Source organism: Pipra filicauda, unplaced genomic scaffold, assembly GCF_003945595.2.
Source record: "Pipra filicauda isolate LSUMZ 115617 unplaced genomic scaffold, ASM394559v2 scaffold6_size6359152_pilon, whole genome shotgun sequence".
In the NCBI taxonomy this organism is placed as follows: domain Eukaryota; kingdom Metazoa; phylum Chordata; class Aves; order Passeriformes; family Pipridae; genus Pipra; species Pipra filicauda.
Genome location: NW_024104865.1, coordinates 5754663 through 5782032, shown reverse-complemented (window position 1 = coordinate 5782032; position 27370 = coordinate 5754663). Strand labels below are relative to the sequence as shown.

The 27370-nt window shown below is 44.1% G+C and overlaps 2 protein-coding genes across 3 annotated transcripts; one reads left to right on the top strand and one right to left on the bottom strand.

Annotated features, from left to right (window-relative positions):
- The first annotated feature begins 706 nt into the window (after positions 1 to 706).
- ZFYVE19 (zinc finger FYVE-type containing 19) lies at positions 707 to 21058 on the top strand. 2 transcript variants are annotated; one of them, XM_027750207.2, is made up of 12 exons: positions 707 to 918; positions 1460 to 1581; positions 4084 to 4137; positions 4631 to 4791; positions 6014 to 6159; positions 7052 to 7166; positions 7724 to 7933; positions 8440 to 8519; positions 9246 to 9356; positions 10757 to 10896; positions 12285 to 12610; positions 17290 to 21058. In XM_027750207.2, the coding sequence occupies exons 1-11, from the start codon at positions 865 to 867 to the stop codon at positions 12355 to 12357; spliced, it is 1266 nt and encodes a 421-aa protein (XP_027606008.1). In that variant the 5' UTR covers positions 707 to 864; the 3' UTR covers positions 12358 to 12610; positions 17290 to 21058. The 2 variants fall into 2 exon arrangements, with proteins under 2 accessions (XP_027606008.1, XP_039244954.1); XM_039389020.1 differs by having other exon boundaries at positions 12285 to 15427; positions 17290 to 20747.
- Positions 17467 to 23944, bottom strand: PPP1R14D (protein phosphatase 1 regulatory inhibitor subunit 14D). The gene is made up of 4 exons (XM_027750208.2): positions 23753 to 23944; positions 19971 to 20066; positions 19733 to 19765; positions 17467 to 17703 (listed from the first exon to the last, which is right to left on the bottom strand). The coding sequence occupies exons 1-4, from the start codon at positions 23933 to 23935 to the stop codon at positions 17635 to 17637; spliced, it is 381 nt and encodes a 126-aa protein (XP_027606009.1). The 5' UTR covers positions 23936 to 23944; the 3' UTR covers positions 17467 to 17634.
- Between the last annotated feature and the right edge of the window lie 3426 nt (positions 23945 to 27370).

Sequence of the window (27370 nt, the reverse complement as noted above, 5' to 3'; positions counted from 1 at the left end):
ACTAAAACAAAAATACAAACAAAAATTAAACAAATCAAAAATAAAAAATTGAGAGGGGAAACCTCCACTGTTTTTTTCTTTAAATTTAGCTTTGTTCAGGTATTAACAAGTCTTACTTCCTTGAATAAATCAGTCAGTTTCCTAATTTAATTGTGTAGGTTTTTACTTATATATTAAACTGAAAAGAATGCAAAATGTACCTGCAAACCCACGCGGTTAGCGGGATGACTCATAGTACACTCAGTAACTCTTTCTGGAAACCCTGCAGGACATTCTGAGGGCACCTAGACCAACACTGGCAAGGATGGGCTGGAGATAACAGGAGTTTTGCAATTCAGTCGATTCTTGCTGTTCTGAACCAGGATCTCACCACAGGTTTAAGACAAAAAAGACCCCAAAACCAGAGTAACTCGGGGGCAACCCTGTCAGCATTAGAGAAGACACTTTTCGGTCCAATTAACACCCACGGCTAATGTCCGCCGGGACATGGCGCTGCCGGCGGCACCAGACTACAGGTACCACAATGCATCGTGCGGCGATGGTGCCCTGGCTGGTGGCCCGGGCGGCCCGGCACTGGGACCGTGCGGAGCCCTGGGCAGTGTAGTTTATCCACGGAGAGCTGCCCGTCGGCTGGCGCCGAGAAGGGCGGGGCGAGGGACTACAACTCCCGTCGGGCTGTGCGCCCCCAGCCCCGTGTGTTGAGGACGGGCGGGCGCTTTCCGCGCCTCCCCGCTAGTGCCAGCCCCGATCGTCGTCGACCCTCGAGCCTGAGGCAGCCAAGGGACCTGGGGGGAGGACCATGGAGCTTGCCTCAGCGGGCGTGCAGCGCCGCGCCTGAGGCTGGGCCGCGCCTCCGGTAGCGCCATGGATAGCCGGTGCTATGGATGCGCGTCCAAGTTCTCTGTCTTCAAGAAAGAGGCAAGTCCGGCTGCGGGGGGTCAGGACCGGCCGGTCCCGGGGGTGACACCCCACAATGCGAGGGTCTGAGAGGGGAACCGGGAACCGCCTCGCCCTGCGCCAAGACATCTTCCTGGCCAGCATCCCGGCGTTGGTGTCCTTGCTTACTGAGCTATTGTGGTGCCTAATTGCAATATGTCTTCAAATATGGGAGATTACTGACAAAAACAAGAAAAAAGAGAAAAAAAATCATCATGTCATCCCTCTAATCCAGCATTCGGTCATTGTCTCAGACAATTCCCACGCACACACTTTGTTATACTATGGGATGAAGTGGTGACTCAGCTCCCAGCAGGAGTTACGTGCTGGTTCTCGAAAGTCTCCATATCTTCATCAGCAGCTGGCGATAGAGTTCTCTTACAAAAAAATCAGCACGGCCCCAGCGTTATTTTGTGTGTGCCTTGTCACGGGCACTGTGCCTGCGTGCGGCCGGGCGGAGCGGTGGGGGTGTGCGATGACGGGTTGGTGAAGCCCTGCCCCGCCCCTCTCTCTGTCTCTGCAGTGTGGCTGCAAGAACTGCGGACGGTCGTTCTGCTCGGGCTGCCGGAGCTTCACTGCTGTTGTTCCCCGCTGTGGAAACACGCAGCAGAAGGTGTGCAAGCAGTGTCATGAAAAACTAACTGGGTAAGGCGTGAGTGCTTCTTCACCCAAAGACAGTTTCCTGCTTTGTATCTTCAGTTTACATCCCAGTGTTGTGTTGCAGATTTATGCATGAGAGCTGTGCCTTCCGTTTGTGCACGGATGCTGCCTGTACCCTGGAGTTTCAAGCCAGGCTGTTTCTGAACTGTTGTTTTATGAGCTGTGTAGTCCAAAGATACGAATCAGGATTTGTGCCTGTTTTCTATTATGACAGAGTAGTCAGAAGGAAGCAGGTTTAAAACTTCACAGAAGGACACTGAATTACTGTGGACATCTTAGCTAGATGAGCCCAGGTTAAGCCCCACTGTGTTTTTGCCCAGAAATCTACACCCCTCTAAAAGCACTGGCAGTCTTTTCAGAAGTGTAGTAGTTTAATGGGCTGACAATAAGATTTTCAAAGTGTTATTACCTCTGTGGGCAGTGACACAAATCGTCAGTGTTGAGGGGTCTCTGCTACACATAGCCTGAAGATTTAAAATTTTGTAGCATAAAATCAGTTTACACAAGTGTACACCAGAATCCCTCAGTTAGCCAATTCTTTTGTGTCCTCTTCCTTCTCTTACTCCTCTTCTCCACTTCTCTCATATAGCAAAGAATTTTCACCAATTAGTGGGGAATTTTCTGGCTCTGCTGGTGTCTAAAGGAGAGGAGCCTCTCATTAGCGAATGTCTTCATCTTCACTGGCTCATGGAAACAGTGAAATACAGTATTCAGTCGTTTCAGTTTTGAAATTTTCTGATTTCTCTTTACAACTGCAAAGCCATTAAAAAAACAGGGCAGCCTTTCTCCATGTTTCTTGTGGGCCTTTTTTTCTCATCATTTTAATATCAGTACTATAGAGTTACAGAAGAAAAAAATTCTCCCTGAGCAGATAGCAGGTAGATCACAGAATCATAGAATGGCCTGGGTTGGGAGGGACCTTAAAGACAATCTCTTTCCAACCTGCCTGCTGCGGGCAGAGGCACCTTCTGCTAGACCTGGTTGCTCAGAGCTCCCTCCATCCAACTTGTCCTTAAACACTTCCAGGGATGGGGCATCCACAACTTCTCTGGGCAACCTGTGCCAGTGCCTCACTAACCTCACAGTTAAGAATTTTTTTCTAATATCTAGTCTAAAGCTACTCTCCATTTGAAAACATTCCCCCTTGTCCTGTCACTACATGCTCTTGTAGGAAGTCCCTTTCTGTCTTTCCATTAAGTTCCGTTCAGGTACTAGAAGGCCGCAATTACGTCGCCCTGAAGCCTTCTCTTTTCCAGGCTGAATAATCCCAACTCTGTCAGCCTTTCCTCATAGGAGAGGTGTTCCATCCCTCTGATCAACTCGGTAGCCTCCTCTGGACTTACTCGAACAGGTCTGTGTCCTTCCTGTGCTGGGAATGCCAGCCATGCAGCATTCCAGGTGGGGTCTCAGAAGATCAGAGTAGAGGGACAGAATCCGCTCCCTAGACCTGCTGGCCACGCTGCTTTTGTTGCAGCTCAGGACACAATTGGCTTTCTGGGCTGTGAGTGCACATTGCTGACTCATGTCCAGTCTCTCACCCACCAGCACCCCCGAGTCCTTCTCAGCATGGCTGCTCTCGATTTGTTCATCCCCCAGTCTGTGCTGATACGAGGGGTTGCCCCAACCCAGGTGCAGCACTTTGCACTCGGCCTTGTTAAACCATGGGACCCATTGTTTAATGAGAGTCACATGGACCCACTTACTGAGCTTGTCGAGGTCCCTCTGGATGGTGCCCCATTCTGTAAGCTGCATATGTTGTTATTCACGCAAATAAATTTCAGAACTGAAACCTTAGAACCGGAAAACAGTTCAACAATGTTACATTCATTCATTATTATACAGGCCTTAGCTGTGTTTGCAGCTGTTGCTTCCAAGAATGAGTGAAATATGCCAACTACAACTACCTCACCTAAGTGTGTAGTTTAGCCCCTCAACCTGAATACAGTGAAGTAGAAGATAGTTATACAATATGTGCTTGTGGTGTGCAGTGTTCAAGTGTGCTAGAAGATGTCATTATGATGGCGGTTATATAATAACTTCTGTAACATTTTGTTTTGGTTGTGCATTATATAATTCTGTTTTTGTTGCATGCCCCAGCTACTTCCAGAGTGTTCTGCTGCATGGAAGCTAGTTACACTGGGAGTCTTACCTAACTACTGTCTACCTGCTTTCTGAAGTGGGAGGTGCAGGCTGTGGGAGGCAAGGGTATTTCAGCCCCACCTCCTTTGGATCACTGGTGACTGTATTAAGTCACAATGCAAAACAGTTGGACCAAAGGACTAGAAATGAAGTCCCCTGCTGTCCCAGGCAGTTATCTTATCTTAATCCAGTTCATAAGCTGATTGCTCTCAGTGTTAATGAGGTTATGAAAGGGGCTGTATCAAGAGGTCAAGAAAAGTCTGCTGATTCCTCTTAAGTTGAGAGACTAGGTGATTGAAGTATTGTCAGTATTTTGAGTTCAGAAAAATCATTGGTTTTGTCTTTCAGAGAGGGATCTCAAAGCAGTTCAGCAAAATGGTCACCACCAGAAAACTACAAAAAGTGAGTTGCACTTGACAATCAGTTGTTTCTGCTGCGGAGTAGCCTTTTAGGCCTTCCTTTTCCCCTGTGGAGACCTGCAAAAGTGGGTCTTTTGATGTGGGTATTTGCTTGGATTCAGAATTAGATTAAGGATAGAGCTTCTGTTTTGTTCTTTGGATTGTTAGTTTGTTTTAGGGGTGGGGCATGAGCTCTTTTGAATAGACTCCTGAAAAGCCACCTGCCTGCAATTATCTGTGACTGATCAGAGCTGGCTTGGAAACAGGAACCCGGTGGTGAAATGTTCCATATCTTCTGGGAAGCAGTGCCAGGCGTGCTGCTCCTGTGAGCTAAGGTTTTCCTTACTCTTAGCAATACCTCACTGTGCTGATGTTGGAGAGCCTGGTATGAGAGAGAGTGGTTTCATTTCTGTTGGGTTCACAGAGGATGTTTTCATATCTCCAGGTTAAAATTCCTGTTCTCAATTGTCATGTCTTTTTTTCCATCCTTGTCACAGGCATGTAGCAGCTTTTGAGGCTAAGCAAAACCAGCTGAAAGAGCAACAGAAAGCGGCTGCAAAACCCCCAGGTCGAGCAGGCTCCAGATACCAGGGGCTCTCAAAAGAGGATAGAGCTATTGCAGAGAGACTGGAGAGGCTCAGGGAGGAAAGGAAACCGAGTGAGTTGTAGAGAATACTGTAAATACCTTGGGTGGGAACACTGCTACTTGGGAAACATGGAACCTGGAGGGAGAGGGGAGTTCTGGATGTTAAGAGGCTGCTGTTTTAGGGAAATGAAGGCTTAAAACAGGACAGAGCATCCAAGTACTGCTGCCACAATGGCCCAGTTCTGCAATGAGTTTAGGTCAATGTTCCAGTTTCATTTTGCTTCTTGGTGTTTCCCTTGAAACTACAACTCAATTTTGGGGCAGTATCTAATGTGTAAAATCACTTTCTCATTTCCTCTTTGTGGGGTAAAAGCCTGTGTCAAGGCCGCTTGGAGCAGAATGAAATTAAAGTCTTTGGCCAAAGTATTTTTTAGAAGGTTTCCTGTGGGTCATTGTCCTGGGTTCCATTCTCTGTGGGACTATATTCTGGCTAGCCTTGTCTCGCAGAGAAGGAAAAGGATTCTCATCCCAGTCCACAGCTGTCAGGTTCTGGGATAGCCTTGAAGTGCTTGCAGGAGAATAAACTATTTTTAAAATTATATGGGATCCCTAGAAGAGAAAGAACACACTGCAAAGTGGTTACCTGGTTATTACAGAATCATTTAGGTTGGAAAAGGCCTTTAAGATCATGAAGTCCAACCATTAACCCAGCACTACCAAGTCCACCGCTAAACCATGTCCCTAAGTGCCACATCTACACATCTTTTGAATATCACCAAGGACGGTGACTCAACCACTTCCCTGGGCAGCCCGTTTCGGTGCTTGACAGCCCTTTCTGTGAAGAAATTTTTCCTAATACCCAATCTAAATTCCCCCTGGCACAATTTGAGGCCATTGCCTCTCGTCTGTTACGTGGCAGGGGAGGGTTTCAGTCTGATATATGTCTAGGTTGGCATCAGGAGATGGACTATACTGCCTAAAAGACTCTTATTTCTCTGCCTGTCCCTAGTATTCAAAGTCAGCTGATTGCCAAATGATGTTACCCTAATACTCACCTTATGGCTAGGAGATAAACTGTGATGGAGGCAAGGACTCTGAAGGCAAGGATAGCATTAGAGTAGTCTCTGAGTCACTGCAGTATGACCCCTTATTCACATCAGGGCTGAGGGAGGTTTTTGTTCAGGTGTTCAGAGTCTGATTCCAGAAAGAAATACAATTTTGAGAAAAAAATATTTGAAGTGTTTTGTTTTCATTAACAGGATAATCTCTTCTCTTGGGTTATTCTGAATTGCAGAGTCCATCCCTACTCAGGCTGAGATTGAAGCTAGGCTGGCTGCCCTGAAGGAGGATGGCCGGGGTCCTATTCCATCCACAGAGGAGATGGAGGATCGGTTGGCTGTCCTGCAGGGGAGAGATCCTCCTTCCCAGGCTCGCAGACCTGTAAGATCCCTCAGCTCTTTAGTCAGCAATTTATTGTGAGCTGACACAGTAACTGGTGTCCCAGCATGTTAACTGTTCTTCCTTCTTCGGGTTTTTTGTGTCCAGGTAGCTTAACTCAAAAATCTCTGTTTCCTGATTGTGTCATTGCTTCAGAAGCAAATGGTCAGCCTTTACTAGTTCGCTGCCTCAATTTGAATCCAATGTGCTCCTTCATGTCAGGTGTAGTTCATGTGTATATTCTTAACAATAGTTGCTAAGTTTTTTACTCTCAACCCGTTTGTATACCTAAGTGGTCATAGTATTTCAGAGCTGTTTGTCTGTGTTTGGGGCTTATCAGCCCTACCTTCTAATTGTATCTGGTAGTCGTTACTGCACACCAGCTGGGCAAAATCCTGTTAATTATTCCAGAAATTGAAGTTCAGCATGATTTGTCTGAAGTTGCAGAGGAATCAGTTGGATTGAAAGCCTATGGGAATTATCTTGTCCCCAGAATATCATTTCCTTATGGTTCTTTTTTCAGCTGCATGCCCAGACGTTATTGTAGGTCTTAGTGGGGCTGCTGGCTGGCACTGTTGAGAACGGCACTTTGTTTGAATTGGAGGTAGTGACAGAGCTGGGATTGGGACCCAGCAGCGTGTACTCCTATGCATTCAGCACCACTTCGCATTGTTTGGGTGACTGCTCTTAGAGCTGTGTGCATTCAGCACCTCTAAAAATGAAGCCCTTGAAAGTCTTACACCACATAAAGCTGTAAGCTGAGATTCTCAATATCAGTGGAGGCATCTTTTTATGCTGCTTCCATCCAGGGTGATCTTGGTTGCCAAACTTTCCTTTGATTGAGTTTGCCACTTTCCTCTCATTTGCCTTTTCCCACACCCCCCTTGTTTCTTAGGTACACCAGCCTCCTGATACCAGAAGTCTGGTCCAGCAGACAGATGACCTGTTAACTCAACTATCTGAGGAAGTTGCCATTGATGAGCATTACAGACCAAGAGTTCAGCCTCAAGGTATTTATTTTGGCTTCCAAAGACCTGTTTATATGTAATAATGTATGTGCTATATTGAGGAGGCAATATGTGCCTCCCTATCTAGCTTACAGGTGAGCTGGGTGTCCAGTTTGTCCATCTCTCCCCCTTATGACTACCAAATTGACTAAGAGCAGCCATCTGGCTCCATACTGGGTCTCAGTGTCTTTGCCTGGAGATGGTTCCTTGTTGTCAGGGTTGTTGTACACAGATCGCTCCTCTATTTCTCTAAGGTGACCCTTCCCTGGGGAGGAGGTGTTGCTACTCCTAATGCACATGTGCACTGTTACAAAACACTGGAATCTGGCATACCATTATCTTCCTAGCTGCAGTACTTTCTCTGTAATCTCACTGTAGACCACAGATTAGCTCACTTCTCTTCATGTACAGTGAGGATCCTACTGGCATGCCTTCTCCTATTATTACCTGGATTCATGGAGAGCAGCAAGCTGTTCTCAAAGCATTGCTTTCGTTGAGTTTTCTGTGCCCAAGGAACATTGCTGCTGAGTCACCAGCATGTTCTGTGTGTCTGCCTGCAGCTGTTAGTAGCCAAAGTTTGAATGATCTCAATCGAGAAAGTGAAGATTGTGTTTGCCCTGCAAATCTGGACCCAAAACAGCTAGAGGAAGAGAAGAACAAACTTCTGGCAGAAGCTGCTGCTGAGCTGCAGGAAGAGAATACTAGGCAGGAGAAGATCTTACAGGTTGCCAAGAGACTGGCAGCACTCAAAGGCGAGGACCCAGAGAAAGGTGAGCAGCAGATGAGAATACAGTGCCAAGAGAGGAATCAAGTTGCTGTGACAGAGTAATTTCTTTTCTGAGAAGTGTTTATCCATTTAATTCCTATGTTCTGCAAGAAACAGACTAAGATTTGATTTCATCTGTAAAGTTGTACAAGTTGGTTCATTGTGAAATCAGTGTGAAAGATCTAAGTTGAGGGTAAAGGCTGGAGCTGTAAGGTCAGACTGCTTTGTCTTGCACCCTTCTCTGAGGTAGTTCTAGCATGCTCTGGTGAGGTTAACAGAGCTTTTAAAAACAAAGCTCTGGGTTTGGTGGGGATTTTTTTCTTCCCTCTTCCAGTATTAAAACCAAACAATAACACCCTTTTTGATGAGTTTGCACCTGAAAAGGATCTGTCTGTGTCAGAGCCAGAATGCCAAAACAAGCTCACAGCACAAGCAATTGTCTCTGGTACATAAGGGGCACAAGATTTGAAGCAGGTTTGGGTTACAGTCTCCCATTTCTTACTCCTACAGTTACACTGGAAAACTATAAACTTCCTGACAGTGATGAGGAAGTGGCTGAGGAGGAAGCCATTCGCAGAGTGCTAAAACAGGTCAGAAGTGGCAGCTGTGGCCTTGTTTATCTTCCTCTTAGTTACGCCCAGTGTGTCTGTTACCTGATGAGCATACACAAAGGATGTGTTTGTGTTTCTGGGAAGAGTTTCACTCCTTCCCCTCCTAATGCTTTCCCAATGCTAGCTCCCATGGGCCATTCAGCTATTTTGGCAGGCGACTGACAACAATGCTTCTAGTCTGTCACACTGTCTTTCTCATTCATGCTTAGTGTCTCTTGTGGTGTGTGTGTCTTCTTTACAACCCCACTCTGCTGCTACTTCCTTACTTCTTGTTCCTTCTGCTCCCCTATCCAGTTAGAACATGGATGTTGACATGTGTGCTGTGTAGCACAGCTTATTTCTCTCTAAAATGTCTCGGAATTGTCTTGGCAGGCAGACCCGCATTTGCTGTGCTTATCAGACAATTCCTGTGTCTGATACATCACACACGTGTGATTAGCATGATGTTGAGGGTCTCCTGATAGTTGTGCTGCAAAGCAGAGTGTGTTTGCTATAGGCCCCTGCTGCTGCACTGACTGTCCACAGTGTACACACAGTGTTCCTAGTGCAGAGAGCGCTCACATCTGTCTGGATAACACAAGATGTATTCAGACTTCTTATCTCCTGTTATTACATGAGAGCAAGAAGGGCAGGAGGTTTAGGGCCTAGAATGAGGATCACAGCTGTGTTTGAAACAAGAGGCTTCTTGCTTTCTCTTGTTACCAGCTCACAGAGGAAGCAGCCCTGGATGAAGCAAGTGGATTCAACATTCCTCCAGATCAGACCACCCAACCAGGACCCTCACAACAGAACCTGTGTAAGAAAGCAAAGCAAAAGGTCAGTGAGCTGGTCCGGATCTCTTGAATTGATGTATTCCAGGGTCTTAAGAGAGTACAGTTTTGCAGCAGAAGTTTGCTGTATCCTAGGCTTAATGCAGAAAAGGAGTAACCAACCAGTTTTTCCAGGGCAGACAAGCCAAGCAGCTTCTGCAAGGCTGACCAGCCCTGAGCTCAGCTGTGAATCATCCATTTAAGAGGAATTGCTGCCTGGAATACTATTCCTTTCAGGCTGGCTTTCTGTTGAATGTTATGGTGTCATCTAAATCTGGAGAAGTTAGCAGAGACTTCACAGTATGAATATTAGAGAATATACATATATATATGTAAAGTCAGGCTGACAAGGCCACAGTCTAGTACCACACATCCTGAACCTGAGTAAATGGGAGGTTTGCTGGTGCTTTCAGCTTGTGCAGAATAGAACCTCTAGGAGGAATACAATGTCTGTGTTCTCATATAATATCAGAAGAAGGAATTAGTAGCAAGATATCCTATGCTCAGAGTGGATTCTGGCCTACTATGGAAATACAAACATGTTCTCTAATGTATATTACAAGAATTAAATGGACCTGTGACTGACAGTCACCTGTCAGGCCTATCCCCCATGGAAGAAATTATTTAATTGTAAGCATTATTGAAAACATCCATCTCATAGGTATGCCACCTTGCGTTTCTGGGATTACTGATGTAAAAGATAGTGTTAGGAAAAGATTATGTTAGAAAGCTGCCTTTGACAGTGTCCAGGCACTGTGTCTCAGTGTGTTTATGACTGTTCAGTTTCAGAAGAGTTCTCTGTAAGGGAGAAGGAGACAACAGTTTGCCTTATGGATATATTTAGATTACGATTTCAGAAGATCTTTTTGTCCCAGCCACAGGTACAAATCAATAGTAGAGGCCTTTTGGCAAATCACTTCCTTTGTCCCACAGTTTTCTTTCTATAACAGGGAGAAAAACACACCCAACCTCCCATTACTTTCCCTTCCCCCATAACTGCTTTCAGCAAAACTGCTTGATTGCTTGCTTTTACAGCAGGAATTGTGTGTCACATGGTATTGTTGTGGTGCCTGCCAGAAGATCTGGCCTTCATGCCCTTAACACAGTACAATGTGGGTGTGTATTGCTGTAGACACCAAATGAGGGTGAATACCTGTTTACATTCCAAGCAACATAGTTTCACAACTAAATTCTAGCAAGTACCTTGGGGTTTTATTCAACAATCTAGATGTGTATGCAGCCTATCCTTGGGCTCTGGGCAAGTTCTTCTCACAGACTTAGCATCAGCAGAGAGTACACTATGGACCATATGACAGGTCATTGTGGCCATCATGCATTACAATGAAAAGTCCTGTATTTTCTCTGCTGGGGTTTGAACTCTGTGTCTCTGTTTTCTTTGTGAATTAGGGCCAGACTCCAACCACCACAGCTCTTGCCAGGGCAGATAGTGATGAGGATGAGTTACCCTGGTGCTGTATCTGCAACGAAGATGCCACTTTGCGCTGCCATGGCTGTGATGGGGACCTCTACTGCCAGCGCTGTTTTCGGTAAGTCTTGCAATTCTTGGTCTTAGAGGCAGGTAAAAGGATAGCTTGGCCCCTTTTGTTTGTTTTTCTTGTTGGGCAATAAAACAGGCAGTAGGAGGGAATATTTAAGGAACCCAGATCTGAGCTGAATGCTAGTTGTTATGGAAATACTTTGTGTGATAAGTAGTTATCCCAGGCTTCAGGGACTAAACTGACCCTAGGCAGGAGTGTTCTGCGTGTACCGCCTCAGTGCATGTTTGGGCACATTGTCTGAGTGTTCTCTGGAGCAGCTGGTGTGCTGCATTACGTGGGATGGGATAAATGAGACTATTGTTCAGTGACTCCTATGGCTTGTTAATGCCATTGATGGATGATCTGGGCTGCGTTCCCTTAAGAGGGGAGATCAGATAGTATAAACTTCTGAAGCTTTTCTTAGGTTGAGACTTTGCAATATTAAACTATATTAAAAAGATCTTTATTGAAATATGTATGTGTGAACCGTTTTTCATCAGTCAGGCCTTGCAGCAGCTGTAGTCTTGGTTCTTAAATGTTTCTAGCTTGATTTCTGAAAAATATTGCATGTCTCAGATTTGGAGGGTTAATTCCTTTGAATACAAAGCTTTTCCTAACAGTTTGTGTGACTTCTCTTTTTTCATGCCTCAAAACTTTTGGGTAGTTGGCTGGAAGACATTTAGACAGCAAGTTGCTAAGAATCTGGTTGGGATAACAAGAGATGCTTTTGTGTATATTCTCTGATTTCCTTCAAATGTTTTTGTAAAGAAATGGAAATGGAATGGGAAAAATATGAAAATGTTAAGAAAGTATGTGATTGGCTGTATTAGATCATTAAGAACAAAGCAAACAAACAAAAATATCCAACAGCAAACGTCAGTAAAAGCAGAATCAGCAGTCTGGAAGGTGAACAAGTGCATAAGTTGCTCCCTGCAGATGCAGGCTTGTGTCTCAACACTGCCCGCTGCTGAGCATGGTTCAGACAGCTGCCGGTACACTGCGTTTTAGCCACAACAGAGCTGTGCAGAGCAGACCATCATTTTGTCTATTGTCATAGGAGTTGCTTGTATCCCTGGAATCATAGACATAGTGCTGCAAATGAGCCATCAGTTAAGTGAATCTCTCCAAGAGGCAAAGAGACAGAGAGATCTGTTGTCATTTTCGAATCCATCAGGCAAGGCTGAGCAGACCTTCCCACAAAGCACCTCAGAGGTTTCTGTTACAAGCAAATACCTTAAGTAGTCAGTCCACGTGGCTGCCAGTCAGGTCCTCACAACTTATCTCCCTTGAGATAAGTTTCTAGGTAAGGGCTGCTGGGAGATACCTTGTGCAGTAGCTAAGGGCGAATTCCCAGCCTGGGTATTTACTTTTGACTGCACTTTGTATTTGCTTCTCAGGGAAGGCCATGATGAGTTTGACCTGATGGACCACCACACCTCCCGCTATCATCTTCCTTGCAAGCAGAAGTGATCACATTCTTCATAAGCAGTAAAGAAGGTGGAGAATGGGAAAACAGAGGAGCCGGCCAGATGGGAGGAAGAGTCCAAGTGGATTTGCAGCCAAAACGGGTGATGTTTTGGACAGTTAAAGGATGTGCTGCAATCTGAGAGAGGTTTGGAGGGCATATGACTTTGTCCTCACAAATACTCCAGAGAAGTGCATGGTTTGCTGTGTATGCTTGGGAATAAATGAGGAGGTGGATACGAGTCCATAAATACAGACGGTAAGGCAATGTGGGTTGCAGTAAAGATGAGTGTTTAAGACAGTACTGACTGGCTGATAAGTAACTTCCTGCTTTTGCTAACAGCTTACACACTGGTTCAACAGGCAGCAAAGCACTTTGACTGAGAAGACTGTCTACTTTGTGATCACGTGTGTGATGAGAACTTTCAAAGTGTAATAAAAATTATTTACAGAGGCCTGTGGTTAAAGTCTCTCCTGGAAACGCCTGATAGCCCTTTACAAATTGTTGCCTTCTTATAATGGTATGTTAGTCCTTGTGCCAAGTGGCTTAGGGAAAGAAATGAAGAATCATGAAGTCATCAAAAATGTTTCTGTGGTGTGTTTGGAAAAGGTGCAGGGGCTACTCTGCCTTGATGGGCAGTGTTGCTCAGTTGAAGGATCCTTTGTAAAGGATACGCTGATACACAGTGTTGTGATCTGCATTGGCTGTGCCAAGGTCATGTGGTCTGTAAGAGCAACCTATCAGTCTGGAAGAGGTGTACATTAGTCTGAAAGCAGGATTTAGCTTTGTTAATTATTTGTTCCCCTGCTAGAATAATTATGTTACCTGGGTGATGCTCTTTCTCTGGCTATGAGAGAAGCTCAGTTGCATATGTTCATATCCCTCCCTGGAGACAATCCAGATGCAAGTGGCACTTGCCAATGTCCAGAGCACCCAGAATTGCTTCAGATACCCAATTAAACTTGCTGTAAACATGCTTTATTATTCCATCAGGATGAGCCCTTTCCAGAGTAATGTGAACTTCTGAGAGAGCTCTCTAAGGCTGACAAATTCCAATGGCAACAAAATAAAGGATTTGCCTTTGACAGGGAATTTCCAATGAATCTTGCCTGTCTGGTTTGACACTGCCACTCCCAGCTGTCTGCCCTGCCCCTCTGCTTAAGGTCACTTAAGTTCACCTCCAAGGTGAACTTACAAAATAGTGTTTGCTTGCACCTCTGTCACCCCTGGTCAGAGCACAGCAAATTAATTAAGCTGCTGTTGAAGCTGGGTTTGTGCTAAAGTGCTGCACTAGCTCAGGCCCTTCAACAGAAACCTGATTCAGACAATGTAGAATAGTGATACTGCAGGGTAACACACTAAAAATTGCAAGTGTATGCAGCAGTGCCATCAAAACCTTTTGTTAGGAAGGGGTGGCAAAGCCTCGCTTCTGTGGAGGATCTTCTTTCTCCTGGCAGTCCTTGCTTCACCAGTGCCTGTCTCTTTGGGACAGGTAGATGGGAAAACTATTTGAGTTGTTCTGATGTAAGAGCTCACAATGAGCCCTGCGTTACACAAAATTTAGATAAGTTACAGCCCTGAGAAGCTTGCAGTCTTAAAAAAAAACCAAAATGCTCTTCTGGATCTGTGTCACTATAGGAATGACAGTTTTTCATTGCTATTTGACATGGATAATTAGTCTGGTAGTAAGACAGTCCAGTTCTGTCTTAGGTTAAATCCTTTGTGTTTTGTATATACAAGGGAAGGTGCAAATATCTGTTCTTATATCTCTCTTAAGACTGATCCATTCCTTTGGGCTTCAGCCTCTTGATTTACAGCTGCTTCTATTTTTTTAAAAAACTTAGTATGAGCTGGAGTGCTACTTGCAACATTTTGGATGCTTCATCAGCCACAACCAAACTTTGAGCTCCTGTGCAGTTAGGCAGCCTGTGTCTTGTAAGCCCTGCCCTGTTCACATCAGTAGTAATGGAGCAGGTTACAGCCGGAAGCAGTTTAATTAGATTCCAGATTGGTTTCTCTGGGGCCATCCCAAGGAATTCAGAAATGCACCCAACCCAATGCCTGAAATAGAACTTAGTCACACATGGAGGAGTCTCTTTGGTCATACACATGCTGCTGCTTTCCTTGCAGCACTAATGGACATTTTTGTGGCTGCTGCACTTTCTGCATGTAATTGGCTGTTTTAGTAGCAGCTCAGTCACTTTCCTCTGAAAAGCCTTCCCCACTCTAGCTGTTGCCTCAGTGACCTCCACGGAGGAGGGGTAAAAGGCTATCCAGATAGCTGTCTGCAGGAAGCACACCTAGCTGAATCTGTTGTGTAAGATGAATGCTGCATGACCTTTAAGTGGGCAGTGCACTTTTGGCTGTGTTGCTTACTCCTCATCCTTGTCTTTGAAAAGATACTGGTAAACAATCAGTTCCTGATAGGCCAGGTCAGCTTCAATTATAGCCATTCAAGGACTGAAGACAGCTTGGCATCTTCCAGAAAGAGATTCACCTTCTTTGCTTCTATCTTTGTAGCATGTCATAAAGGATGAGATTTTCTTTCCCACTCAAAATGTTTTTTATGTAGGCTTCACCCCAACAAGAATTGAAATTAGAAAAGCACATGAACTTTCATACATTCTGAGTTATCTTGGTGTAATCAAGAAGGCAAAGTTCCTTTAAAGCAACATTCTTGCACAGTATGTACATACTAAACATTGCAGCCTTATGCTAGTGGTGGTGCTGAGAAACAGCAAAGTTAACTGGAAGATATTTGTAAAAAAAATTTAAAATGCTGATTTTAGTCCATACTTGTGGTCTAGGGTGAGAACAGCCAATGTGTAAATAAAAGCAAGTATGAGTTACTACTGTTTAAGAACTAAACAAAAACCAAGTTGCTCTAATTGCCTTGTGTTGCTTTTTCTTTTGCACCAGTGAGCTGAGAAATCATCTGCCCCTGGCCACATGTTGCCTTGTTCCCAGTGAACACTGTGCTCATTTGAAGTTCTCTCATGCAGTGCTGGTGTCCTTATGGATCGGACCCAACTGCACATCATAGGGGCTGCAGCTTACTCCTTTCCTACTTGCAGAGTAAGCACAAAGACAACTTCTGTCAAGCAGAGTTTTGAGAACTTCCTTTTTCCTTGGTTCTAACAATGTCTGCCTTAATGCATAGACAAAAATTTTCTTTGCATTACTCCATATTGAGGAAATATAGAACAATGCCCAGGGGAGAGAAGAACATCTCTTTTGGGCTAGAGGAGAGGCGTGTCAGGTCTTTGTGCTGTTGCTGCTCAGCAGAGTAAAACAAAGCCTCTTGGTAGGGTGTGTAAGTAATCGGGACTCCTATGTACTACTGTATGTAACCAGTTACATCTCTAGTTTAGGACACTCTGCTCGTGGCCTGTCTACCTAGATCTTCTACCTGAACTTCTGTTTGATCCCAGTCTGTTTTTAACTATGCTCAGAGCTTTTTTGTCTGTGTGCTGCTCTCGTCAATCCATGATCAGTGCCAGATCTACAACCGTTGCAGCTCTGGATTTAATTTTGTTGTTATTTTACTTACAAAGCTGAGATTTCAGAAGGGCAGGCATGTCCTATTAGTCCCTTTCTAGGTGAAAAATGGCCTGTTCCCAGGACTACCATAGATATATATTGGCCCTGATAAAGGAAGACCATTTCTCCAACCTAGTGGGTGAGGCTTAGAGCATCTTGGAGCAGCCTTAGAACAAGACATGATCTGCATGGCTTGCAAACTTCCAGGAGCCAGTCAGCTACAAGAACAGCATTGAAGGGAAGCAAGCCCTTACATCACAGTTGTTACTGCAGCTTGGATTTTGTCCTCTCAGAGGACAGGGCCCACAGCTTGTTCACTGACACCTGGAAAATAGGAGGGAAGCAAAAGGTAATAGTCATCACTCTGCTACTGATAAAGATGGAAAGAGTAATGTATTTAAGATATTACTGGTCCAGCCCAAGAATTCTTGTTTGTGTTTGTTAGCTGACCTGCATGTCCCTCCTGTTCCAGAGTTGGTCCCTTCTGCCCCTGTCTGACAAAAAAATAAAACATGTACTCAAAAGCTGGCCTTGAATGTACTGGTACATAGAAGCCCCTCTGGATGTGACTCAGCAACTCTTGTGTTTTGAGTGGCGGGCATGAGTGGAGGGGCAGGCATAATGTCAGAGTGCTCTGCCTAAGCAATCGGCCTCCATTTGCTACCTTATTTCCTAGTCACATGTGTCAAATTACTGACCTGCTGAGAGGCTGGATGTAGTTTCCTCTGTACTTTTCCAGACAAACATTAGTTGTTGCCAAAAGAGTTTGTCCAGCAAGACAATGTGTCCTACTTCACTGCTCATTTGTGAGACCTACCTTGTCTGTAAAAGACTCACTCTGAGGTGCTCCCTGAAGGGAAATTGGGAGCAGATATTTTTTTACTTCAGTTTTTTTTTAGTACCTAAAGAGAGAACAAAAGCAAGCAATGCACGGCTGGTTTTCTCTGGTTTAATATACAAAATAAGTATTTTTACAACATCTTTTTAAATTATGAGATAAATCATTCCCAGACCTTGCTCCTTTAGAAGACACTTCTAAATCATTAAGTCTTATAGAAAAAAGACTTAGGAAAAAGACTAAATCTTAGCCTTTTAGAAAAAAAGAAGATCTCTTCCATTAGCCTTAGCAGCTGTTTCACAAACTTCCCCTTAAGAAGACCAGGTGCACTTGACCATTTTCCTTCCATCATACTGGATATTTTCTGTCCAACCTTCATAAATAACAGAGGCTTAATAAGACTTACAAAGTAGGTGTAATGCTGTAGAGTCAGGTACAGCGGTAACAGGCAGGAGATCGCAGCTGGGTCCCAGCCAGACTGAAATGGGGTGCAGCTTAACAGTGACTGATTTTCCATGTTGATGAATGAGTGATAACCAATGCCTTGTTTTTCTTGCAGCGGACAGAACAAAAGAAGTCTCGACGAGCTCCTGAGAATTGTATTCAGTGCTCCTTGGCCAGCATGGAAATTCCTAGAAGAAACTAAAGGAAGGACACCTTGTCCTGTTTCCCAGGCTAACATGCTCTTTAAGAATCAAGAAGATGTACACTCTAGCTGCCTGCTATGTGTGTAGATCTGGAAGCAGTGGAGACTTCAAACCACTGGTACAAAGTTCACAAACTTGGTGATGTTTCTCAGTAATAAGTCCTAAACATATTCAGAAGTGCTGTTGCTGATCCTGTTTTTTGTAGAGAAGACACACGTTTCCTTGTGACCAAAGCTGGGTGTTCCATGTGAGCAAGGTCATTTCTTCTGAGGATTGGTGACTCTCCGGAGACCTTTCAATCGACTAAGCAATTCCGTAATGAAGTCCTACAGTAAGAATTGGTTAAAGAAGGATGTCATATTAATTCCAGTGCTCACCAGCCCAAAAAGTACTATGGCACTTGCATCATTCCCACATTTGCCTTTATGTTGAGCAGAAACCAGAATTTTGACATACTTTGAGCAAACCTATTTTTTAGCTTAGGAAAGGAGACCTTTTGATGGATCAAAAGGATCTTAAAAGCTCCTCTACTTCCCTTCCCCTGTTTCCCTCTGGAACAGCCATGTTTATTTTCTCCCTAGGAGCTAGCCTGCCCCTCTTCATCCCAGATACCTGCTTTTTCTACCTTGAGATGACCTCAGGATGCTGTTGTCCTCTGTTAGGTTCCACTGCTTCCTGTTGCCACCATAACCTCCTGCCCACTTCTTCTGCCTTTCCAATCTAGGGCAAAGCAAGCTGTTCCTCTTGTTGAACCTGTAAAGCTCCATGTTGTGGATTGCAAACCATCTTGGAGCTGTGCCAGCTCTACAAGGAAGTGGCTGGCAGAGAAGAGGTGGAGCAAAACACATGTAGGACTAATGATAACGTTGAGCAGGGGTTGAGGGGAGGCAGAGCAGATAGATGAGCAGTTAATGGAGATAAACCCTGAATACTTTGCTGACACAGCCAAGGACTATGAACTAAACTGGACCAACTGGTTATTCCAAGCAGAGGGCAATGTGCAAACTTTACTCTCTGCATGACAAGTAACATCACCATAAAGAAGTGTGCAGCCTTTCTTCACCCAAAGACATAGCTACATGTCCTTGTAATTAGGCAAGGTCACTGGAACTATTGCAGCTTATTAGCATTTGTGCTGTGTGGAAGCCCAGCTTCCTCACTTCAGTATCAGACGTTGCCACAACTTGCTCTGGAAGTAAATGCCTAGGATCATTCATTCCTTTTCAGTTAGTCCTTTCAGAGGAAACCACTTTGTTTCTTGTCTGCCTTCTGGAATTAGGTTGCTGAGATCTTTCAAGAGGATTCAAGATCACCAGGGTAAAAGTACATGGGTTTGCCAATGGGGTAGCAGTATCTGTATTCAGCAGGTACCCTGCTGCCCACAAGACACCTTTGTGGCTTATGAGTCAGTAGAGCAAACTCTTCAATTATCACTCAGGGAATGTGGGATTCTTGCCTCAGATCTGAAATTCACACACTCTGAAAACTATTTCTGTATTGCCAGCTTTGTTGAACCCCTGCTAGGAGACTATCTGTAATGATTGCTACAGCCCAGTTTAATTTCAGTGATAGTCATGCATTCATCTCATTTTCTATATATTCATCACTGTACAGCTACATAGGCTCGACAGGATGTGGAGTCTGAGGAACGATGTCTGAGCACAATGTTCACATGCAATGCATGTGGCTGAAGCAGTGATGGGGGACCCCATTTTGCACAGGTATTCAATGCAGCAGGCAATTCCTCTGTGATGCATGCACTACACTGCATACATCACTACACAGGCTCCACTCCTCTGGACATTGTGGCTGCTTGTGGGACTTTTTAACTCTCTAACTCAAGATCAATACTTGTAAAGTTCACATGGGGAAAAGAAACCCACATGTATAACTAACTTACATGGCAGTTATCTGCCCAATCCAACATGAAGACCATCTTACATTCTTGTCATTCATAACCATAGAGTGGTTAAAGCTAAGAATGCATTTAGTTGGCAGTGTGCAATGTTGTTACGTGAACTGTGTTGCTATCTATGGCTTTTCTACACTGAGGACCAAATAGCAACTCAGCCTAGTCATTCCAAAATTCCAAAACATGGAATGAATGAACTTTCTTTGGTTGTAAAGCATAATTCCTTATTTCCTCCAGTGCTCTGCCTTCAGCTCACCCATGTAGATTTACATGTAATTTTGTAACACAGCAGAATAAAGTGGCAAACACCTCCCATTAGGATTAAATGAATCTACAGTACAGTAATATCTTGGCTATTCAGCCAAGCAGCAACAAAGACACATTGTAGCAGCACAGTATAATATATAACTAACATACATACATGTGTATGGTGCTTCACTCACCTCTGTAGGGCTGGAGCACTCATGGAGGATTTCCTAAAAAAACAAGGAGTCACCATTTTAGTATTTTTGAGTTGATCTAATCATCTCCTCTCTACAAAAAATGTATATAATCTTACTACCTCTGACAAGTGAAAACACAGGGAAGCATCATACAACACTGGAAACACATATTCTCTACCCCCCACACCACTACTCTAAGAAGTCCCTAATCTAAAGTCACCAAGTCTCTCTATCTGACCTGTAGTTTTAATTTCTGTTCTTCATTAGGGACCTCCAGGAGATCTTCAAGATCAATTTGTGGTTCAGGAGCTGCTGTCTCTGTTTCTTCCCTTAGCTAAAAAGAAAAAAACCCACCACAGTTAATAAACCTTCCAACATCTAAGAAATCTAGAGTCCATCTTTAAAGAACTGAGCAGCTGAGTTACAAACTGTGCTGCAAAATTGAAGTCATGATATAAATCATCTCAAAATAAGGAGGTTCTTATAAAGAGGGCACAGATTCCAGCCCTTTTGCGTAGTCTGCTAGAACCACACCTCCTGATGTACATATTCTTCATCTTTTCCCACCACTGCACTGCTCAGGGATCATAATCCATCATGGAAAGACCCTTTCAAGAGTATCCAACAGCAGTGCAATTTAAGACAGCCTGTGACACCCCTCATCTATGAAGAGTTCACCAAACAAATCCAGCAGGCTTAGTGTTTGAGAGGCACAAATAATACAGGAAGATTTTAGGCTTTTATGCTAATTACATTCATATACTTTGTATTTATACTAAGGCTTTTTGCAGCAATGGAGAGAAAAACAATTATGCTGTTGAAAGACCTAACAGTATTTTGCCAGCTTTCTCTAACAGACATGAGTGGGACATAATAGTCTTCTTTAATGTAAGAGGGACCCCAAGTTTTGGTGACTGGAGTAATAATCTTGTACTACATCGGGGTGTTAGTTGGAACATTTGTAAAACTTGATCCCAGACACATTAAAGCTTCAAAAGTCTCTACAAGTCTTTAAGGAAAGCAGGTTGTGGTTTTCCAGTGTATTTGCAAAATGAATCTTTCACAGCACAACACTAGTGATATTTTGACATAATAATCAGCAGAGTAAGGATACTGGGTAAACAGCACAGTACATGATTGCGAACTAGCATTTACAGATGTATGTGTAAAACATTAAACATAAAGGCAATACTTACAGGAAAAAAAGAAACTTTTTCTTAGCAGTGTCTGATATTTCTCTGTATGCCAGAGAGGAAGTAGAAAGCCTTTGTTTAACTGTGATATGCAGCTAACTTAACAATAAATAATAAACCAGAGTTAAATATATTGCATTGTGACCCACACAGCATTTTTTTTTAAAGTAATAGTTTCCATGTAACTGTTTAGAAAGCAGGTGTTGATCCAGTTCAACTTTGTCTCTGGCTGAGAAGCTAAATAGGCCAGGAAGGTGAGACAGGTTAGTAATTCCCTGTGGCTTTTTGGTCCTAGTGTGGATGCTGTTCTGGATTCCATGTGCAAGGAATCATTTTGAAAATCACCAAGTCTTAGTTTGGTTGCAAAAAAGCTTCATGATAGTAAACATCATAGCATTCATATTACTTGTATCAGGAGGTGATGTTTGAACTAACCTTGCTGGCATTTGAATGTTTAGAAGACACTGAGGAACACTGCACTGCCAAGGGCAGGTGGAGCAAAGTAAGAGGTAACAGAAAATGGTAAATGTAATGGAAGTTGATGGACACAAGGAAGCTCAGAGTAGCAGGGTTAGCTAAATACTCTTGCTACAATGCACAGAGGAGAGCAGGAGGACCTGCTGGACACCTGGGTGATTATAAGCAATTACTGTGACACATGTATGTATTTGAAAAGATCCTATGTAACCCCCCCTGTTGTACCCTATTAATAGTCTGACCTGGCACACCATCGTATTATGTAGTTCCTGGTAGCAAATCTCTTAGGCTGGTCTGAATACATCAGGAAGCAGGGAAATCTGTTGTGCTGGAGAGCTGCTAGCAAAGGCAATCCACTGGCAATCTGTTTCTGTAAGGGCATGGCTGGGTTTCTCACTTGTGCCTGCTGGCATTTTGTAGTAGGGAAAAAAATGTCCCCTTTGGGCAGCTGCTCTGATGACAGTAAACAGATCTTAATTTTCAGAAGAGCAGAAGTGATAACGTAAACTGACTTGTTTTTCTTACACCTGGACAAGTGTAAAGGTCTATCTCGCTAGACTTCAGCAAGTAAGAGTAGCACATGGGGAGCCCCATCTTGGGTCATGTGACTGGTGCTACGAAGTGCTTCTCATCTGTCTCCAAAAAAGTCCCAAAAACTTAACTCTTTAAAACTGCAGTAATTCCCCATAGGGGGAATTTTCAGAGGAGCCATTCATTTGCAGCAGAAGGAAGGACCTTTTCTCCATATTTGTTTTCTGCTGCCTGTTATTTGCCTACGGCATAAATTCAAACAGAAATGAACTATTTTTATCTCCCAACGTGGCTTGAGAATCTGGTACCTTCCCACAAATATCAAATAGGAAAATTCACACAGAAAATTGTGATAATAATGACTACAATAGTAAAAAACAACAGCAACAACAATAATAAAGACAGCCCTGAGACAGTTCCTGAAGTTTGGCTCTTCAGCTATGGAGTTGACATTGTTCTATGGCTCTCAGGCTAAGAAAATCACCCTGGGCAGGCAAAAGTTTCTCTGTACCATCATGGCATATAGCACAAAAACTACCTTTCCTGGGCTGTGCTAACACATCCACTTCCATTGTTGATTGCAATTTGAAAGTGCTGATGCTCGGAGTGGAAGACTCTAAGCAATCATCAACTCTTTTTTCCTTAAATGTGCTTAGCACTGTGCTGAGGTGCAAATACAGAAGACAGGACAGAAAGGCCTTGGCAGTTCATTTAGTCCATTTCCATCCAAGACATGAATAAGCTGTTTTACACAAGTTTTTAGACTAATCTATGTCTTCCACTGAAGATGTACTGGGCTGTGAGTCAAGAAAGCTTTGTTCTCTTACCGTACTGGCCATTGCCCTACAGAGTAAAGAAAAACTCTTAGTCAAGCTATTTAAATGGGTTTAAGGTCATGATGTACAGTGTAGGAAATCCTTTCACCTTTTCCTGTACCACACTCCAAAGGAATGGAAAAGCACTATCACTTATGAAAGCACCCAGCATAAGAGCTATCCATCTAAGCATAGTATATGCACAGAAGTGATAGTACAAGGTTAAAATTTCAGGGTACACAGCCAGTGCTGGAACTTGACTTAAATGTCACCTACCCGATAAAAAACTGTCATCTACTCTGCAACAGCTGAAATAAAGACCCGCACCATTCAGGTGCTGGACCTAGGCACTCCTGGATCTTTCTTAGTGGGACAACTCTCGGGTAGGCAGAAAGAATTTAAGAAGGACTGTTCCTGTTGCAAAGGGAAGTTCAGGCAAGGAAGACGGCTCTGGGGATTTGTGAACAAGAAGGCATAAGATCTACACATTTGTGCATAGGATTTTTTTTCCCTTCTCCTTCTGTCAGTAGTGTGTCCAGACTCAGCACCTACAGATACAGCATTATCCAAAGTGTCTCTTTCAAACAGCAGGTAGACCCTCACTGTTGTGTCAAAAAGGAACAGGGATACACTGATAACTCTAACCCAGCTAGCTTAAATACTGCTCGCAGCAAAGCCACTCACCACATGGAGTGCAGCAACAAGAAGCATCCTGGGTTTATACATCTCTCCAGGTTCTGCTACTCGTGCTGAACAATAGCTACATCCCCTCAGTGGGTGCAACGCCAGGCAATTTAAAGCTGGTTGGATTGTATCAGTGAAAGCTTCTCTGCCTGCCGACACACCAGTCAGAGAGAGGACTGCAGCAGGTGGCAAGGAGATACCTACTGAAGAATGAAGATGAGAAACTATTTCCAGTGAGGCAGAGTAAGCAAAACTCTGTCCCAGCACACAGGATCTCTAGACCCATTTACCTAACAAGCTGATTTGCCCCAGCTACTCACCCGGCATTGGTATAGCTCCTGCAGTTGGGCATTGATCCATTCCTCCAGGTCTAGCCAGCGCTGTAGGTCTTTGCGGTTATACTTTATGGTCAGCTTGCCCAGTTTCCTGTGTGATGATTCCTCCCCAGGTTTCTCCGGTGTCTGGAAGGTTACCCGGGGCAGTGCACTGGGGTTGCTGGCCATGCTCACTGCTTCCTCCTCTGACAAGAGGAACTCACCTTCCTGTGGGCTCACTCACACCTTTCCTCAGTCTCCTTTAACCAAAGCCTCTCTGCAACAAGTGTCTCTCAGTACAAACTACTCAAAGACGCCAAAGGTGGGATGCATTTGTGATCTCAGGAAGAAAGTTGGGGATGACTATAGGACTGGGGCAGCAGCCAGGCTCTGCAGGCAGAGTTACAGCTGCAGATTCTTGGGTTTCACCATTGGCTGTGCTGGCAGAGGCAGGGAGGCAGACAGAGTTGTTGTAGTAACGTCTGTTGTTAAAAGAAGCCAAGTGAACCAGGGAATTGATGAACCAAGTTTGTTAATATTTAACGTAAGTCAGCTCCAAGAGGCGGAGAAGAAGGAGGTTTTAAATTACTGTTTTCCTACAGGCATAACTTACATGCATGTGCAATTCCAGAGGGCTGATCCATACATAATGCATTGAATCCTGCTGCAGTTCATACTCGACTCTGTAAACTACTTTGCCTGCAGCTACAGGGTTTAGCTCCCATTGAAATGGTGTATTTGGCATTTTCCAGCTAAAGCACTGGACCCATCACACACATAAGAAGTGGTCTGGAGTTAGGTGGCTACATCCACTATTTTACAATAGGTCAGGAAATGACACTGCAACCCAAACTTGGGCTCAACAGTTTCGTTTTACATTGTTCTACATTCTCTAAGTTTATTCCAGCTTTCTCAAAAATTTCTGTAGAAATCCCAGTGGCCTGAATTTGAAATCATCTGAGCAAGAGGCTTCTGAAATAAAAGAAAATATTTGTGCTCCTATTAGAAAAATAGTACAATGTTGACACTGTACACATGATGACACTGCAGGGGAAAGCCTGATTCAGGATATAGCATCATCTCTTTCCATAGAAAAGTATTGTTCATGGTAAACAGGTTCACCTGCTGAAGTATCATAAACTGCTATCAGACTATATATTATCATTGCTTGGTTTACAGTTTCTTCCTAACTGGAATACAGGTTAAAGGTCTGCAGCATTATTGCCCTATACCATTTAGAAGGATACATGTGAGCAGTACAGTTCAGAGGAACAGAAATCAGGCTGGCTGTGTTTACAGGGTGCCAGGGCACTGGGACACCTGTGGTCCCTCCAGATGCTCTCACACCTCTTTATTCATCTGTTCCCAGAGCTTTCCAGCAATCTGCCCAGGGAGCTGCCCCACTGAACAGAGAAACAGGCTGAGACCCTCCATCATGGAGCAGACTGAACATCTCCAGTCTCATGATTCATGTGGAAAAAGCAAATAAGCCTCTGCTGCTCCTGACAGCCAAGGTATTTCCAGTTTGGAGACCAAGAGCTAGATAAACCAAAGGAAAAACAACCAACCCTTCTCCCACTGATAGCTGCTGCCAGGCAGCATAGGACAGTCTGCAAGGGGGCTGGTCTCCTTTGGAAGTCTTACCCAGTCCCTCTGCCACAGTTCTGTCCACAGAGGGATGGTGGTACCGCCAGCCAGCAACATCTCGTGCACAGGGTGATAGAAAAATGAGCAGGGCCATTACAGTCCTTCTTTTCATCCTTAATGTGAGCAAAAAATAAAAGCCTTTTCTGATGGGAAATTCCACAAAATGCTGCTTCTGAAACTTGCTTTCACATCAGTGAAGAATAAAGTATTAAAGTATACCTGAAACTGATAATATCTCCTCTGCTTTTCAGACAGCCTAAAACTTCTGTTCAGAAGACAATTGTCAGCTATTTACTTTAAGCAGCTTTACTCATTTTTCCTCACTGCTTGACTATATCCTTCCTCTAATCTCACTCCTAAAACTGTCTTATTTAGACCAAAAAGTCTGTGTTGTGAGAGGCTCAGAGCCTACTCAGTGAGTGCAGATTCTTCAGAGATTCTTAACTGTTTTGAAACCTTGCAAAACCCATTAAACATCTCATAATGCATTTACAACTATTGACATTTCAAAGGTTAATATGGCCCAACACAGGCAGATTTTCACAAGGTAACTTGTGAAACAAGGAGAAACACTGTCAGATGACAAGTTCCTGTCTCCAGTTGGAAGTGCTCTATTTTGGTGTTCAAGGACTGACATACTTGAAAGAGGAAAACATAGGAAAACAACCTATATTTCCTTGTCCCAAGGAACTCCAGAGAGGCTGGCATTAACAGCAGAGAAAGAGGACGAGACTTACAAGGTGGCAATATAGAAATCAATATTTACTGATAAAGTAGACCTCCTCCAGTAGTAAACTATTTCAATCTATGATTGAAGCAAGAGGAATAAGCAAAAACAGTGCAAGATCAGTCCTTAAGTGTGTGGTAGAAGTTCCTTCAGGAACAGGACTGGGTGCCTCATTCAGAGTAAGGGATATTGTCCCCTTGAATGAGGCAGCATCTCCTATGGGTGCACCAGCCACCTGCCAGTGCTGGTAAGTGCCAGCTGCTACCAAACAAGAAGCAGCTGCATGACTCTCTTCACAGTGCAACACCTCATCCTGTCCTTTCCTCGCATCACAGCAGATTCACGTGGCCAAAGGGACAGAAAGACATTCCCCATTTTGTTTGGACATGCACAGCGGAAGGATCTCAGAGATCTCAGGCATGGCTGGGAGATGTCATCTTATTTTCAACCTAGTTATCTTTCCCTATAGCCTAGGGCTATACAACCTTGCCCAAAACTTCTGGAGTGGACACACATACTTGGGCAACAAAGTCATCTAATCAGACAACCTGTTTTTTCACAAGAACTGCAGATACATAAGCTCCGGTGGACCTCCTGCTGCAGCTGCTTGTGATTGTGTCCTCTGCAAATCTGCATATCATTTATGTTGGTGAACAAACGGGGTTTAAGCGTGGTCAACACATTTGAGTTGTTAGACTGAAACATTGTGCCTCAGTTTCCATGTGTGTGACCTAGGGTTGCTCTTCCACCAGGCTTGCTCTAAGAGTGAGATGCCCCTGAAAGGAGCAGGAGGATTCAGTGCTGTGGAGTTGGACTTTTCTAACTGTCTGTGATGCCAGAGAGGCCCACCAAACCAAGCCAAGCATGTGCATCATAGTGCCAAGCAGCTGTGACACTGATCAAGGCAGCAGAGCATCAAAGGGCATGAGTCAGATCCAGTTACACTCCTCTGTTCTTAATAATCTCCATCCTGCACCTGTGACCTAAGCTGGTGCTTCTCTTTCTCTCCGAGCTGATGGCTGTGGTGTGTACTTAATAATTCAGCAGAGCCCCAGCTCATCTTTCCAGAGAACCAGGCTGGCCCCTTTCCCTTGAGTCCCAGCCTAGGCAGGAATGTTTCCCTTCAAGACAGCAGAAGCCACTCTCCACCTGCTTTAGAAAATAATCACTTTCACTGTGGTTACAAACATGATAGTTAACACAAATTAAACCAGTGAAGCCAGCAGAGGTGACTGTATCAATACTACAGT

Bases quoted from the DNA above. Each gene is read 5' to 3' on its own strand.
- ZFYVE19 (XM_027750207.2), top strand. From the start codon at position 865: ATGGATAGCCGGTGCTATGGATGCGCGTCCAAGTTCTCTGTCTTCAAG. The intron at 6,160-7,051 runs GTAAGATCCCTC...CTTGTTTCTTAG, and splicing joins CTTCCCAGGCTCGCAGACCT to GTACACCAGCCTCCTGATAC. The intron at 7,934-8,439 runs GTGAGCAGCAGA...TTACTCCTACAG, and splicing joins AGGCGAGGACCCAGAGAAAG to TTACACTGGAAAACTATAAA.
- PPP1R14D (XM_027750208.2), bottom strand. From the start codon at position 23,935: ATGGCCAGCAACCCCAGTGCACTGCCCCGGGTAACCTTCCAGACACCG. The intron at 20,067-23,752 runs GTGAGTAGCTGG...TTTTCTTTTTAG, and splicing joins AGGAGCTATACCAATGCCGG to CTAAGGGAAGAAACAGAGAC. The intron at 19,766-19,970 runs GTCAGATAGAGA...TTGTTTTTTTAG, and splicing joins AACAGAAATTAAAACTACAG to GAAATCCTCCATGAGTGCTC.